At 49.5% G+C, this 14,156-nt stretch overlaps 1 protein-coding gene and 2 pseudogenes across 3 annotated transcripts in view; all 3 read left to right on the top strand.

Moving 5' to 3' along the window:
- LOC110203908 (biogenesis of lysosome-related organelles complex 1 subunit 3-like) overlaps positions 1–1,031 on the top strand; it is a 66,854-nt pseudogene extending 65,823 nt beyond the window's left edge. Inside the window, exon 2 of the transcript XR_013482604.1 lies at positions 856–1,031. The product of XR_013482604.1 is annotated as a biogenesis of lysosome-related organelles complex 1 subunit 3-like (transcript). The remainder of the gene's footprint in view (positions 1–855) is intronic.
- Positions 209–1,031, top strand: LOC110203634 (biogenesis of lysosome-related organelles complex 1 subunit 3-like; annotated as a pseudogene).
- A 94-nt stretch (positions 1,032–1,125) lies between these two features.
- On the top strand, positions 1,126–12,821 carry LOC110203631 (17-beta-hydroxysteroid dehydrogenase type 3-like). Of its 2 annotated transcripts, XM_020980127.2 has the most exons (8): positions 1,126–3,207; positions 3,435–3,545; positions 4,276–4,320; positions 4,458–4,492; positions 4,644–4,725; positions 7,428–7,493; positions 7,765–7,914; positions 12,515–12,821. In XM_020980127.2, exons 3-8 carry the CDS (start codon positions 4,291–4,293, stop codon positions 12,608–12,610), a joined length of 459 nt encoding a protein of 152 aa, XP_020835786.1. In that variant the 5' UTR covers positions 1,126–3,207; positions 3,435–3,545; positions 4,276–4,290; the 3' UTR covers positions 12,611–12,821. The 2 variants fall into 2 exon arrangements, with proteins under 2 accessions (XP_020835786.1, XP_020835785.1); XM_020980126.2 differs by having other exon boundaries at positions 3,435–4,320.
- Positions 12,822–14,156: the final 1,335 nt, after the last annotated feature.

Here is a 14,156-nt window from a genome sequence, read left to right as displayed (position 1 = left end):
GCCTTCCACCTCTCCCCGCTAGAGACTATCCCACGCTCCATTCAGCGCAGCCCTGGTCTCTGCGCTAGTGGGGTCCCTGCCCTATCTGCTTCCCTTCTTTCTCCCGATGGGTCACTCTCTCCTCCTGTCACTCGATGGCCCCCGCTTTGGTCGCCAGAATAAAGCGCCCTGCCACCTCTCCCCCAACAGCTCCTGGGCCTGAGAAGCCATGGCTTCTCAGGCCATCGGAGTATTGCGAGGTCGGTGACCCGAAACTGTGTTTCCTGGGGAGGTGATCAAAATGGACTAAGCGGCATCTTCGTCAGAAGAGGAGTTGTACCTGGGTTCGGTGCTGAGTACTGGGGCCGCCCCACTGGGCTGCGCGTAGCTGGGGAAGCACCTGAGACTGACTCTGAGGAGGAGCCCGCGACCCTGGTGGCCCACGAGGATCTGCTTCCACTCGTGGTGGTTCGGGGCCCACAGTGGGCAGAAAAGGAGGCTCCCGCAGCAGCGAGGCTCCCGCAGCGGCTACGCTCCCTGCCTCGCGCCAGGCCTCACTGCTGCAACACAGGCTGGCTGAGAGCTAGGCTCGCCTGGGCCACGATGTGAGCGCCGTGGTGCATGGTATGTACAGGCGAGCTGGCCTCAATGTGGCCGGCCTGGCAGCCCGTCTAGCCGCCGCGCAGGAGGTGGGCTTGGCGGCTGCCCACAGCATCCGCCTGGCCCGTAGCAACCTCCGTGCCCTTACCGAGTGCCTGGACATTGTAGCCAGCTGCCCACTGCTGCCTGACATCCAATCTCCTGCTGAGCCAGCCCCTGGGCATGGTGGAGGAGCAGCCCTCCTCACCTGTGTCCCACCCCCACTGTGGTCCCAAGGTCTAGTGTCCCTTGCTGGCTTCTCTGGGGAGGGTTGGTAGAGGCCGTCTCAGTGCTCCTTTATCCAGGGTTCAGGGGCCCTCCACTGGGTTGGCGGATGGAAAGGGCCTGGGGGATGGGAGCTGCCTCACCCTCTGTACCCTCACCAGGTTTCAATAAAGTGTCTTTGGATTTTTTTTTTTTTGTTTAGGCAGTGGGGTTAACTGACTTGCCTAGTGTCACACAGCTAAGTAAGTGTTACGCGTCTGAGCCCAGATTTGAACTCAGGTCCTCCTGAATTTAGGGCCGGTGCTCTATCCACTTCGCCACCTAGCTGCCCCTAAAGTATCTTTGGAAAGAGATGGTCGTGTGTCCTCGGGATGGAGGGGATACAGTGGGAGGAGGGGGCACAGGCTAAGGTCCCAAAAATCGTCTCTGCCCTTGGGCGTTCTCCTCACCTACCCTGCACAGCCAGTACTGGCCACCAGGTAGCGCTATGGCTTCTTCCAGCAAGCCAGTGTCCCTGTACCACGGGTCCTACGCTGGCCGGCCCGCCCCCTACCATTCCAAGTGGGCCTTCCACCAGTCCTTCAGTGCCAGGTGACTCCTCCCCCCTCAGACCTTAGGACCTGGGTGATCTAGTGGCCTTTCATTCTCAGGATTCTGTAGAGCTGAGCTTGCCCCTCACCAAGGCTGTCCTGCAGAGCCTCCAGGTTGTCTTGTCTGGGATGGGGTCGTGGATGGAACTAGGTGGCTCACCCTTCCAAATGCTAGGCACTGTGGCTGCAACCTGGTGGCTTCTGCGGGTAGCCTGGTGGCTGGGCCATGCCTTGCTGGTCTATGGGCTACCCCAGGTTGGCCTGGGCCTTGGCATTTCTCTCAGGAAGCAAGGGGCCTGGGCAGGTGTGTGGGAAGAGGAGGGAGGGAAAGGGCCCAAGGGGGAGGGAAGGGTCAAGGGCTCTGATGATAGGGGTACTGTGACCTGCTGCCTCAGAAGAGTCTGCGCACCATGGATGGAGGACTCCAGAACCTGGATTCAAAATTCGGTGAAGCTGCTTCAGACCCTATGTGACCCCCCTAGGCAAGTCACTTCTACTCTGGGCTTCACTTTCCTTGTTTATAAAATAAGTGTCTGACCAGGGTGCCCCAAGGTCTGTCTGAACCTTGAATCTGATTCCATGACATGGGTAACCCCCCAGAGTTCTTTAAATTTCTCAGAGCCTCAGGTCATTTTTTTGGTTTGGGTTTTTTTTGTTGTTTTTTGGTTTTCTTTTGTTTTTTTTTTTTTTGGTTATTTGGGGTTAAGTGACTTGCCGAGGGTCACACAGCGGGTAAGTGTCAAGTGTTTGATCTCACGCCAGATTTGAACTCCGGTACTCCTGACTCCTACTTTATCCACTGCACCACCTAGCTGCCCCGTTTTTGTTTTGTAACATTGGGGGCACCTGGACTAAATGATTTCCGGAGTCCTGAGAGGCTTTACATCTCAGATCCTCTGATCTGTGTATTGCATATATAGGTACTCATATGCAGGGATGTCCCTAGGGCTGCAGGCCCCTGCTTGCGCATTCCCATTGCGCAGGCTCTCATTTCAAGGTTGAGTTCCACTGTATAAACAGGTTAAAGTGCTTTTCATTTCCTGGACCATGGAGGTAGATTCAGAAGAAGGTGGAGAGTAGAGGCTCTCTCTTGCCTCTTCCTGGGATCTCCCAATGGGTGGGTCCTCCAGAGGGTTCCCCCCAGGGACACACAGGTCTGCATTCCCAGCGTCTGTCTTCCTACAGTGGTAACTGGGGCTACAAGTGGAATCGGCAGGAGTTATGCTCATGAGGGGCCAACTGAATCTCTCTTCAATGTACCTGGGCAGAACCCCACATATCTATTCCATTGCATTCCACATACATGGTCCCCTGCGTTCGGTGTTTCTCCCTTGTGTGCTTTTCTCTATGTGCCCTCATCATTTTCTAGAGCCTCAGGACATGTGTTTGCAGGGGGATTCCTCTGTAAATACATATAAATGTACTAATTAATGTTACATGTGAATGTATATACATACATACAGAAAGATGGATAGATGATAGAAACACAAGTAGACAGGACAGATACATAGACAGACAGGTAAGTACATCCATATTTGTCCTGAATGTTTCTGCCCAGGGGTTCCTATGAATTCCCCACATCCTTCTTTGTCCTATGCACACCAGCTTATTTGGATGGACCCTCTTGAGTCTTCTGTACGTTTGGGAGGTTCTGTGTGCCCACTCCCTCAATCTCCCCATTCTCCTGTCTCCATACAGCTGGCCCGAAGAGGCCTCAATGTTGTACTGGTGAGCCGATATCTCAGCAAGTTACATCGGGAGGCAGAGGACATTGGTGAGGGCTGCACTAGAAAGGAGGGCCATGGGAGAGAAGTGAGGTTGTTCAAGGTTCCACAATGGGATTTGGAACCCAAAGACCCAGGTTGGACACAGCTCTGCTAGATACGAGATGTGTGTGAGCCTGAGCCAGTCAATCCCATGTCTTCTCTGGGCCTTTCCTCATCTATGTAATAAGGAGCAGCATTAAGCTTCTGTTTCTGAATTCTCTGAGTTTTCCTACAGAGAGACTCCATGGTAAGGAAACAAGAGTCATCCAGGTGGACTTCACTGGAGGCTTAGAGATCTATGAGACAGTTGAAAGAGGCTTGGAGGGCCTAGACATCGGCATTCTAGGTACACACCCATTCCCTCTTCCCTTCTCAGTCCTGCCCCTAGAATTCCTCTCCATCACCTTGCTCTGTGGTACTGACCTGTGTTTTTACAGTCAACAATGTTAGAGTAGCTTCCAAGATAACCCTCCACAAGCTAATGGATTTGAAGAATGCAGGCAAGGTAGAGGAAGCTACATCCCCCCTCCCTGCCCAACTCATGCCCTTTTCCATTTCTCTCAATTTTTCCATCTCTTCTTCTCCCCTCCCTATTCCTGCCCTCTTTATGTGCCCCTTGTTTCATTGCCCCATCTTCCCTCCTATCTCACCACCCCCACCTCTCCCACCTTTCCAACAGGCAGAAAGTGCTTTGTAAATTTAAATCAGGTGAGAAATGTGAGCTCTCCTTCCTTTTGTGGCCATAATAATAATCAATGTTGACAAAATATTGCCTTCAAAATTCTGACACTTTGTTCCAGTTTAAGTCTATTTGTCTTCCCTCTATTTATTTACAAATGTGGTTTGATTTGTTTTAATTGGGCCTTGGGTCAAGCTTGGGGGAAGGGATTTGAGTGCTTAGGGAAATTTTCCTAGAGGACTTGGAACTTGATTGGGGCATGGGGAGCCTTGAAGGTTGAGAAAGACCTTAATGTCTCAGCAAACTCCAACCTGAGAATTCATGGCCAGATTGCTTTAGGGGGAAGTGAGAGACCATGGGGCCCATGAAAAATGAAAGGTGTCCTCTGTCTTCCCAGAGCTTCAGAGATGTGATGAATTCTAACATGCTGTCAATGATTCAGGTGACAGTGAGGCAGAAGAGACAAGAAGCATTGTTGGCAGTGGATGGAAGGGAGTGGGGGGGGATATGGGGAGAGATTGGGGAGTGGGCCAAGGGTGGATCATTGGGTAGATTTAGCCTTTGCTTCTTCCTCCACAGATGACCCAGATCATCCTGACTGAGATGGCAGCCAGGTAGGGGCCCAGGCATCCCCTTCTCCCCATCTCTAGAACCTGCCTTCCCATCCATACAGACCTCCTGGCCTATCTCACACACCCCTCTGCCCCTGAGACACTCATTTGCCTTTGATTCTGCCATTCTCAGTTTTCTTCTCCAACTCTGCAGGGGACGAGGAGTCATCATCAACATATCCCCTGAGGCTGGCAGACAGCCTTCCCCATTCTTGGCATTATATGGGGCTACTACGGTAAATGGGTCCCAGACCCTTTCAAGTTACCAGGAACAAGAAAGAGGTTCAGGCATGGGGATGGAATGAACAGAGTGTCCCATGTGGAGGCGAGAGCAGTGGGGTGGGGGGAGTGCCCCCTCTACCCTGATTCTCTCAAAGTCATTGGGTAACCAGCTCTCTCGGTTTCAGGTCTAGTGTGTATAAAACCAGAGAGTAGATACTAAGCCCTTCATCCCCATATACCCACTACCCCTATGGGTTCAGTAATTTCATAATGGGAGGCCTCATAGAGAAATAAAACCAAACCAGCCAAAGTCTGAGTGCCCCCTTACCAAGTGGGGCCCCAGGAGCCTCCTGAGAGATAGCAATGGAAGCTGAGGTTCACTTTTGCCTTTTGGCAGTGACAAAGCTTGCCACATGAGGGAAGGACACAAGAGTTCCTTAAGAAATATTATGCCTCAGTTCTGTGATAAGCACTGGGGATATGGGTACAAGCAAAATAAACAATCCTTACCCTAAGCTTGGGGAATAGAGGGGTCATCATTCTGAAATCCAGAAAGTCCTGAGTAGGGCCAGGAGAGGAATAAAAGGGAGTCAGTCTAGGCATCTCCACCAAAAGGAGACTCCCGATGGAACTGGCCAGTAAGATCAGGGTGACCACCCTTGCAGAGAAATATTCCTTGGCTGAGCAGGCAGCAAGGTTGGAAGGATGCTCTAGAGTGAGGAGGTCCCAGGTCCTGAGGAAAGTGTCTAGGGCAGATAGCAAGAAGAGAAGATTTTGAGGTCCAGAAGTTTAGAACAGGGCTATGAGGGAGTGATATTTAGGAAGTACAGGAATTAGTTGGAGGGACTGGGGGTGCTTGGCCTAGAAGTGTCTTCAAGCACATGACAGTATGTTGGGTGGAAGAAGCTATCATTCTGCTGGGACACAGAGGATGCTTTACATTTTATTTAATAGCAATAAGGAGCTGTTAAAAGTTTTCTGAGCAAGGGACTGATATAGAGAGATCTGTGCATAAGCAAGGTGATCCTCACTAAGGTTTGAGGGATAGATGGTTAAGGAGAAAGAGTGGACCTAGGAACACCTGTGAGGAGGCTGTTCTGATGGATTAAACAGGTGGTGGTGAGAGCTTGAACCACAGTGGTGTCCCTAGAAAGGGAGGAGGGGATACGAAAGGTACCAGGGATGTGAACTCCTCAAGACCTGGTCACTGACTGGATCCTAGCAGGGGAAAGAGGGAAGGAGCAAAGCTACCTCTAAGGTTCTTATCAGAGGAGAATGGTTGCATGGTGGTACTAAGGTCAGAAAGAAGTATGGGTAAAGGAAAAAGGTCTTGTCTTGCTTCTGGATGTGCTCCAGGTGCAGGCAATGGGCCTGAAGCTTATGGGTAAGGCCAGGGCTAAAGGTTGTACTCTGAGAGTCATCAGCATTGAGATGGTACTAAAGCGTGGGAGGCAAGGGAGATTGGCTCTGTTCCATTCTCTCCTTTCGTGTTTGCCACATCAAGATCTGTTGAAGGAACTGGGTGTGTATGGTCAAGGGAAGAGGTGACTGCAAGTGAGGGTAATGTGAGAGCTGTCTCCAACTATTTGAAGGGCTGTCATATGGAAAAGGGATTTAACTTTTTCTGTTTAGGGCAGAAGGAGGGACAATGATGGAAGTTGCAGAAGCAAATCTAGATTTGGGGCAGCTGGGTATCACAGTGGATAGAGCATTAGGCCTGGAGTCAGGGAGACCAGAGTTCAAATCTGTCCTCAGACACTGACTGTGTGACCCTGGGCAAGTCACTTAACCCTGTTTGTCTCAGTTTCCTCATCTGCAGAATAAGTTGGAGTAGGAAATGGCAAACCACTCCAACGTCTCTGCCAAGAAAATCCCAACTGGGGTCACGAAGAGTCACACATGACTGAAACAACTCAATAACAACAAATATAGGCATGATATCAAGAAAAGCTTCCTAACTACCAGACCTATAAAAAATAGAATGAGTTTCCTCTGAAGGGAGTAGGTTACCCCTCACTAAAAGTCTTTTTTTTCCCCTGAGGCAGCTGGTGTTAAGTGACTTGCCCAGGGTCACAGAGCCAGTACATGTCTAAGGCAGCATTTGCACTCAGATTTGCTTGAAGTCAGACCCAGCACACTGTCATTGGGCCACTAGCTGCATATGTTTGATATGTATGCATATGGACACATGTTTCTCAGGATAGAATGGAAGCCTCTGGAGGGCAGTTATTGCTTTGGTTGTTTTTGTTTTGTTTTGTTTGGCTTTCGGTTTTTATCTTATCACTAGTGCCTAGAAGAACCCCTGCAGAGAGTGGGCTATTAAATACTTCTTAGCTGTTTGGTCAATAGAACCAGGCATATTTAGCCAGGAGAAGAAAAGGCTTCATGCAGGACTTGGGAACTCTCCTCCAGGACTTGGAAGAATGTCATGTAGACAAGAACCACTCTTGTTCTCCTTGTACCCAGAGGGCAAAACCAGGAGCAGTGATGTGCCCAGGGCAGAACAAGGGTCCTGTCAATGAGAGCTGCCCCAGAGTGGAGGCTGCCTGGGGAGGTAGTGAGCATCCCATCTTGGGAGGTCTTCCAACAGAAGCTGGAGGACTACTTCTCATTGAGGGGTGTAGTGAAGACTCCTCTTCAGGGGTGGGTTCTACTAACTGTACTCTGGGTCTCTTCTGATGCTAAAATTCTGCGACTCACCCTCTCTCACTCCTAGGCCTTTATGAATAGCTTCTCTCGGTCTGTGGCCTTGGAATACCAGTCCTCTGGAGTTATCATACAGGTATGGGTGTGGGTGTGTGAATGCACTTGTGTAACTGTTAGGGCCTGAAGAGATGGATGGGAAAGTCTGTGAGGAGCTCAGAGATGGGGGAGAGCTTGGGAAGAGGGCAAGGGGGCCAAGGTAAGTGGGATTGGTGAGAGGCAACAGGTTTGGTGAGATAATAGGAGGTTGGGGGCAAAGACGGGAGACAAGCTAAGGGGGAGGAAGCTTTCTGAAGTTTGGTAGAGTGACAGTAATGATATTCCATCCAGTCATCAACTTCTTTCTCCAGACTCTTACTCCTCTGGTAGTTTCCAGCAACATGAGCCAGATGCCACCCAGAAAATTCTTGGTGAAGTCTTCAGATGACTTTGTCAGAGAAGCCTTAGACACCGTAGGCATCTCTAACTTCAGCTGGGGGTGTTTCCTACACTCTGTCCACGTGAGTGACTGGGGTGCCCATTGGGTTGAACTAATAGGGAAGGTGTCCAGACCAACTCCTGGCCTGTTGGGTTGGCTAAGGAGGGAAGGAAGGATACTCTTACATGCCAGGAACTCTTCTAACCCCTTTACAAAGATCTGATATGATTCTCAGAGCAACCCTGGCAAGATAGGTGCTGTTATTATCCTCATTTTCCAGTTGAGGAAACTGAGTCAGAGAGGGTGTTCAGTGACTTGTCTGGGGTCACACACTGGTAAGTTTCTCAGGCTGGATTTGAACTCAGGTATTCCAGACTCCAGGTCCAATGCTGTAGCCATGATCACCTATCTGCACACATCTTGGTAGAAGTTGGATCTTTGGGGGGGGGTGTATCGGGGTGAGGTGGGATAATGAGTTTTTTTGGAGCAAAAGCCATGGTGTTCAGGAAAGAGTGGGAGGCATGAATGAAGTCAGATGTCTTCCCCAGTTACAGTGTCATGGAAAGAACATTGGATTTGGATTCAAAAGACCTGGGCTGAAATCCTAGCCTTGCCATGTACTGAAACCTCATCAGTCATCTTGCCCAGGGTTTGTCTGGTACACAGGAAAGAATACTGGATTAGGAAATTCCAGTCCTGGCTGTGAGGTCTTGAGGAAGGCACTGAATGTCTCTGAGACTCAGTTTCCTCATCTGTAAAATGAAGGGGATGGCTCAGGGGCTTCCCTTCCATCTCTAAATCTGTGATTCTAAGACCCGAATCTCCAGAATTCAATTTTTTTTCCACTTGTGAACTGAGAGTGGCTGTGATCAGGTGATCTCCATGGTCCCTCACAGCTCTGAGTCCTCCCTTAGGAGAGGATGAGTTGTTGGACCTGTGACTTCATAGGAGGTAGGGAACTCCTGGTGAGGACCTTCCCTCTACCAATACAGCTTGTCTGCAGTCTGGAGTTGTTGAGTTGCCTGGGGCACTGAGAGGGTGCCACAGCCTGTCAGTGTCAATGCTGGGCCATTGGCCCCTTAGCTTCTCAGCCACATAGCTTGTGGAGGGCTCAGATGTTCTGAGAAAGTCATCAGAGCAAGCCCCCTCCTCCCTGGGTCTGATACTGAATCTTGAGGCCTTGAAGGAAATGCCTCCCACCAGATTTACAGATTGGAACGCATTCCCTGGTGCCAGTTGTCATAATGCTGGATAGGTCAATGGGAACTCACTTATCCAAAGCCCATCTGACCAATGCCGAAGACCTTGGCTTTTGTCGGGGGGGAGCCCTTCAGTTATAGGGCACATGACTCTCTAGAACTTGGTTGTCAGGAACCCAGCCAATTTTATAAAATTCAATGATGCCAGATGTAGTTACCTAGAACCCACTGTAGGTAACTTTGATGTTTAGGGCTCTTATCAACAGCCTAGAGTGCAGGTATGTGGAACTTGGTGGCTACGAGTCAGCTCACAGGAACTCTGTCCTTCTGAATTGAGGTCACTGGGCCTTACTTATTTGATATGCTGTTCTCTAGAAGTCATTGGTCCAGAACAGAATCAAGAATGTGACAAGACCCCAAAAATGAAACACCCGGGCTCCAAAATGTGTGCATGGGCATGCAAGCTTCTGCATCTTCTTCTAAGAGAACCCATTGGGTATTTACTCTAAACCTATTAGCTCTTATTCAAGACAATATTCTTACAATCCTGGTGCTGTGGTTCTCTAAGTCCAGAAAAGATTAGAATTAGCAGATTAGAGAAGGATAGACTAATGGTGCAGACCCAGACCTAAGGTTTAGGACATGGCCAGCGTGGGATTTTGCTCTCCTTCACTAGGCATGCTTATTGTAAGGGCTTTTTTCTTTTTCCTTTTTCAAGGGGGAAAGTGGGAAGGGGAGGAAATAGATTTAATTTAATTTTTTCTTAAAGATTAGAAGGGTATGTAGAGTTAACTAAAGATGAAAGTAAGTGACAGGAGCAAAAGACAGAAATAGAAAAGGCCACAAATAAGTTTGGTTCCTGAAATCTAACTTTTTAGAAATTAGGACATTAGATAAGTAGGCTCTGGATAGGTGAGTTGCCACTGTCCCATCTAATATTAGGGTGATGAACTGACTGCAGAGGAGTTGATTTAGATTTGCCGCATGGAGTCAGAGACATGGGTGAGCCTTTTTTTTAAAGGAAATTGGGATTAAGTGACTTGCCCAGGGACACACAACTAGTAAGTATCTGTAGTAGTAAGCTAGTAAGTTGAACTCAGGTCCTCGTGACTCCAAATGGTTTTTTTCAAAGGAAAAATAATTTTTCATCATATACTCATAGACCATAGTGAATTTGCATGACCACTCTGAATCCAGCTGCTTCATTTTACAGAATAGGAAGCTGAAGCCCAGAAAGGATATGATATAAAAGACATGGTGAAGCAGGAGTGTGTCTGAAAAAGAGCTGAGGGTATTAGTAGACTACAAGCTTAATATGAGTCAGCCATGTAATGGGGTGCCCCAAAAAGCTGATCTTGAACCATGTAAAGTGGGGCAGTAGCTTCCAAGAATAAGGAGGTGGTAGTCCCACATACTTCATGAGGAGGCACCATGGTTTAAGAAGGACATTAATGGGTGGGAAAATTTCCGGTGGTGGGAAACCAGGATGATGAAGGGCTTGGTATCCAGAGTATATCATCAGCTGAGGGAACTGGTGGTACTCGGTCTGGAGAAGACACAAGGGGATCATGATGGCTGTTTTCTAGTACTTGCATGTAGGAAGGGAATTAGCTATGTTCTTTGGCTTCAGAGGGCAGACCTGGGAGCAGAGGGATTGGCGGTGGGGTGGGGCAAGGGGAAGAAGGGATTGAAAGGTGGTCAGTTTTGGCTTGAGATCAAGACAAACTTCCTGAGGACAAGAGCCATCCCAAGGGTCACTGGGTTGCCTTGAGAGGCAAGTTCCCCTTCCTTGGAGGTCTTCAGCCTGAGGCTGGAGGAGCATCTGCTGGGTGTGTTCTAGTGAAGATCCTGTTCCTGTATGGGATGGATTCAATCGCCTCCTGGATAGACTAGAACCCCCGGGCTGTCTGACTCTTTCCCCTTCACAGAACTGTGCACCCCAGTACCAGGGTTCTCGAGCACAGAGGCTGAATTCTATTTATCCGGTACCTGCTATGTGCAAAGCCTTGAAGTGAACAGACTGTACTCTACATGTGTCAGATAATACCAAACTGTTACAAACAGTAGGGACATAATTTATACAATGTTAAGTGAGGTTGATACTGTATATGCCACAGGCTGCCTCCCAGACAGTTATTTGTTTGTAACATGAAGATTAGAACACAAGGTAACCTCTCTTAATTCATACAGCATAAATACATGGGGGCCGCTAGGTGGCGCTGCATGGGGTAGTGTTCTGGGAATAGAGTCAGAAAGACTCATCTTCTTCAGTTCAAATCCAGCCCCAGACTCTTACTAGGCATGTTATTCTGGGCAAGTCACTTAACCCTGTTTGCCTCACTGTCTTCATCTGTAAAATGAGCTGGAGAAGGAAATGGGAAACCCCAAATGGGGTCATGAAGGGTTGGACACAATTGGACACAACAAATGAATACATGAGTATATTTTCTCTACTACTTTTCACATCAGAACAGAGGAAGGGGAGGAAGCATTTCTATAATATCTACTGTGTGCTAAGCACTTTACACATATCTTATTTGATTCTCACGCCAACCCTGGGAGGTACGTGCTATTATTACCCCCATTTTACAGTTGGGGAACCTCAGGCATGTTGAGGTTAAGTGACTTGCCTGGGGTTATATAGTTAGTAAGTATTTGAGATCAGATTTGAATTCAGGTCTTTTAACTCAAAACCCAGCACCCTATCAGCTGCATTACCAGCTGCCTCATCCTCAGCATTTTCTGCCCCCTGAGGCATTACCTTCTGATTGATTGGTTCCTTCCAGAACTTCCATTTTGAGGGGAAGGTCCAGGCAACAGTTATCTTCAGCCCTCTCCAGGCTGCACTGCAGAGTGTTCTGCTTAGAACTTCTCCTATCTTTCTTCTCCTTTTTCAGCTTCTTTTTTTCATTCCATTAGAATTGAAGTTTCCTGAGGGCAGGGACTGTCTTTGTTTCTGCTTATATTTGTATTTCCCGCACTTAGCACAATACCTGGCACATAGTAAAGTCTTAATAAATGCTTACTGGCTGACTGACAGTATAATATGTAACACTCATATGGAAGAATCTTAGAATGTCAGAGCTGGAAGAACACCTGAAAATAAAGAATATCAGAACCATAAGGGACCTTAGAACAGAGAATGCAAGAGTTGGGAGGGACTTTAAATATGGAATGTCAGAGTCCTTAGAACAGGGAAAGTCAGAGCTGGGAGGGCCTTAGAGATCATGTAGTCTAGTGACAAACAGCAAAGTGCTGCCCAGACCAGATTAAAATGTAATTGGGAAATTCTTATGAAGTTAAATACAACTGTGCTCCACGGCTAATGTTACTAATTCAGCAGTCATCTGCTGAGCTGTGTTTCTCCTGGAGGTGTCTGAGGAGGCCCTGATGGGGCAACGCCCCAGGCCCCAGTGGTCTGGGCCTGGGAGCCAGGCTGAGGCCAGGCTGCCTCCTGACCACTGTGCTCCCTCCTTTCCTCAGAGCTTGTTGCTGTGGCCCCTGACCTCGAACTTCAAATTCATCATCCTGATTCTGATGTTCTTCAACTCTCGGTTCAGAGCATTCAGAGGATCCTGAAGAAGTTGTGGGAGGGAGGTGGGGGCTCAGTTGGAGGCCCTTTGTTGTGGGAGGGGCAGTGACTGCTGCTGGTGGGAAGAGAGGGGCAAACAGAGGGGTTTCCTCTGCTTGGCTCATCTCTCTGTCCTGCTTTCTAGGGTCCCTTTGAGGAGAAACCCCAGCCCTCAGAAGCCATAGCTGTAACTTGTCATAATAAATTGTTTTCTCTTTAGCCAGCTATCTGTCTTATCAATAGCTCCATGGCCAAGCACACTCACCACCATCCTGGTGCCACCCCAGCCCACAGTCGTGCTGGGAGTTCTGGGTCTAAACCCCACCTCTACCCCTCATCACTCTCAAGTCTGCTGAGTGGGGCCCAGGAGAGGCAGCCTGACCTCTGTTGCCCATGGTCAGCCCTCCAGATACTGAAGGGATCCCAGAGAGCAGAAAGGGCAGGGGTGATGGGGGAGATGCAGGAGGCCTCCTCCTCCTCCTCCTCCTCCTCCTCCTCCTCTTCCCTCACAGCTAGCTCCCCACTCTTAGAAGTTGTCACAGACTCCTGGCTGGGGTGGAGGGGAGTTAATACACTGTGATGATTTACAGGCCTCAGGAGCTCTGGTTCCTATCTTGACCTCCTTCCCTTATTTGCTCTGTAACCCTGGGCAAGTGGTTTCCTGTTCCTAGTCTTGTTATCCCTTCTGTAAAATTAGGTGGGAGGGGATGGATTTTGATAAATCTCCAAAATTCCTTGCCAGCCCCTGGGACCAGTCTCCTTATAGTCTTCCTTAGGTCTGACATTCTGGGTCTTGGGTTCAAGCTGGGCCCTTGCAATCCATCTGTGCCACTCTCTCATTTTTCCAATGGCATGGAAGCCGAGGCTCAGAGAGGGGAATGTATTTGGCCAAAGCCACTCAGCAAACCCACCCAGGGAGGGGCAGAGGCAGGAAAGGTCTCAAGGCTCTCTCCCTTAGAACAAGCAGAGAGCCCTCTCCTCCCGCCACCCCCCCATGCATGTCACAGCCCTCTCCCCCTGTATCCCTCCCCCCCACTTCCTCCATCACCACAGCCCCCTCCCCTGTATCTCTCCCTCCTGCACTTCCCCCACCACCACAGCTCCCTCCCCCCATCCCCCCCAACACTTCTAGCTGGAAGCTGGGAGGGGTGGCTCCCAGAGGGCAGAATTTGGCCCTCACCCTTGGCTGCCTTTAGCTATCTCCCTTCCCCCTCCCCTTGAGGAAGAAAAACAAGGAAACAAATCAAATTCCTGTCTCCTTCCCAGGGCCTCTGGGGACCCAGCAGGGAGTCACCAAATCCCAGAGTGTCAGGGCAGGAAGGGACCACAAAGGTCGCCTTGGCCAAATCTTCTGGACAGATGGGGAAACCAAGGGCAAGGGAAGGTGTGGGATCTAGGCCAGGGTCTCACAGTGAGGCAGAGGAGGGGCAGGGCCTTACTTCCCACTCCTAGCTCTGGGGCCAAGGGAGCTTACCTACCTACCCAAGGCTAGAGACTGGGAAGAAGAGATTGGAAAAGGCCATGCCTTACCTCTATCGCCTGTAGGACCCCCTG

Source organism: Phascolarctos cinereus, unplaced genomic scaffold, assembly GCF_003287225.1.
Source record: "Phascolarctos cinereus isolate Bilbo 61053 unplaced genomic scaffold, phaCin_HiC Scaffold_726;HRSCAF=1367, whole genome shotgun sequence".
NCBI lineage: Eukaryota > Metazoa > Chordata > Mammalia > Diprotodontia > Phascolarctidae > Phascolarctos > Phascolarctos cinereus.
This window is presented reverse-complemented; position numbering and strand designations above follow the sequence as displayed.

What these genes read in the sequence shown, in the direction of transcription:
- LOC110203631 (XM_020980126.2), top strand. Translation starts at nt 4,234, where the DNA reads ATGGGGCCCATGAAAAATGAAAGGTGTCCTCTGTCTTCCCAGAGCTTC. An exon ending in ACATGCTGTCAATGATTCAG is followed by an intron (nt 4,321 to 4,457) that starts GTGACAGTGAGG and finishes CTTCCTCCACAG; the next exon opens with ATGACCCAGATCATCCTGAC. An exon ending in GTTTCCTACACTCTGTCCAC is followed by an intron (nt 7,915 to 12,514) that starts GTGAGTGACTGG and finishes TCCTTTCCTCAG; the next exon opens with AGCTTGTTGCTGTGGCCCCT.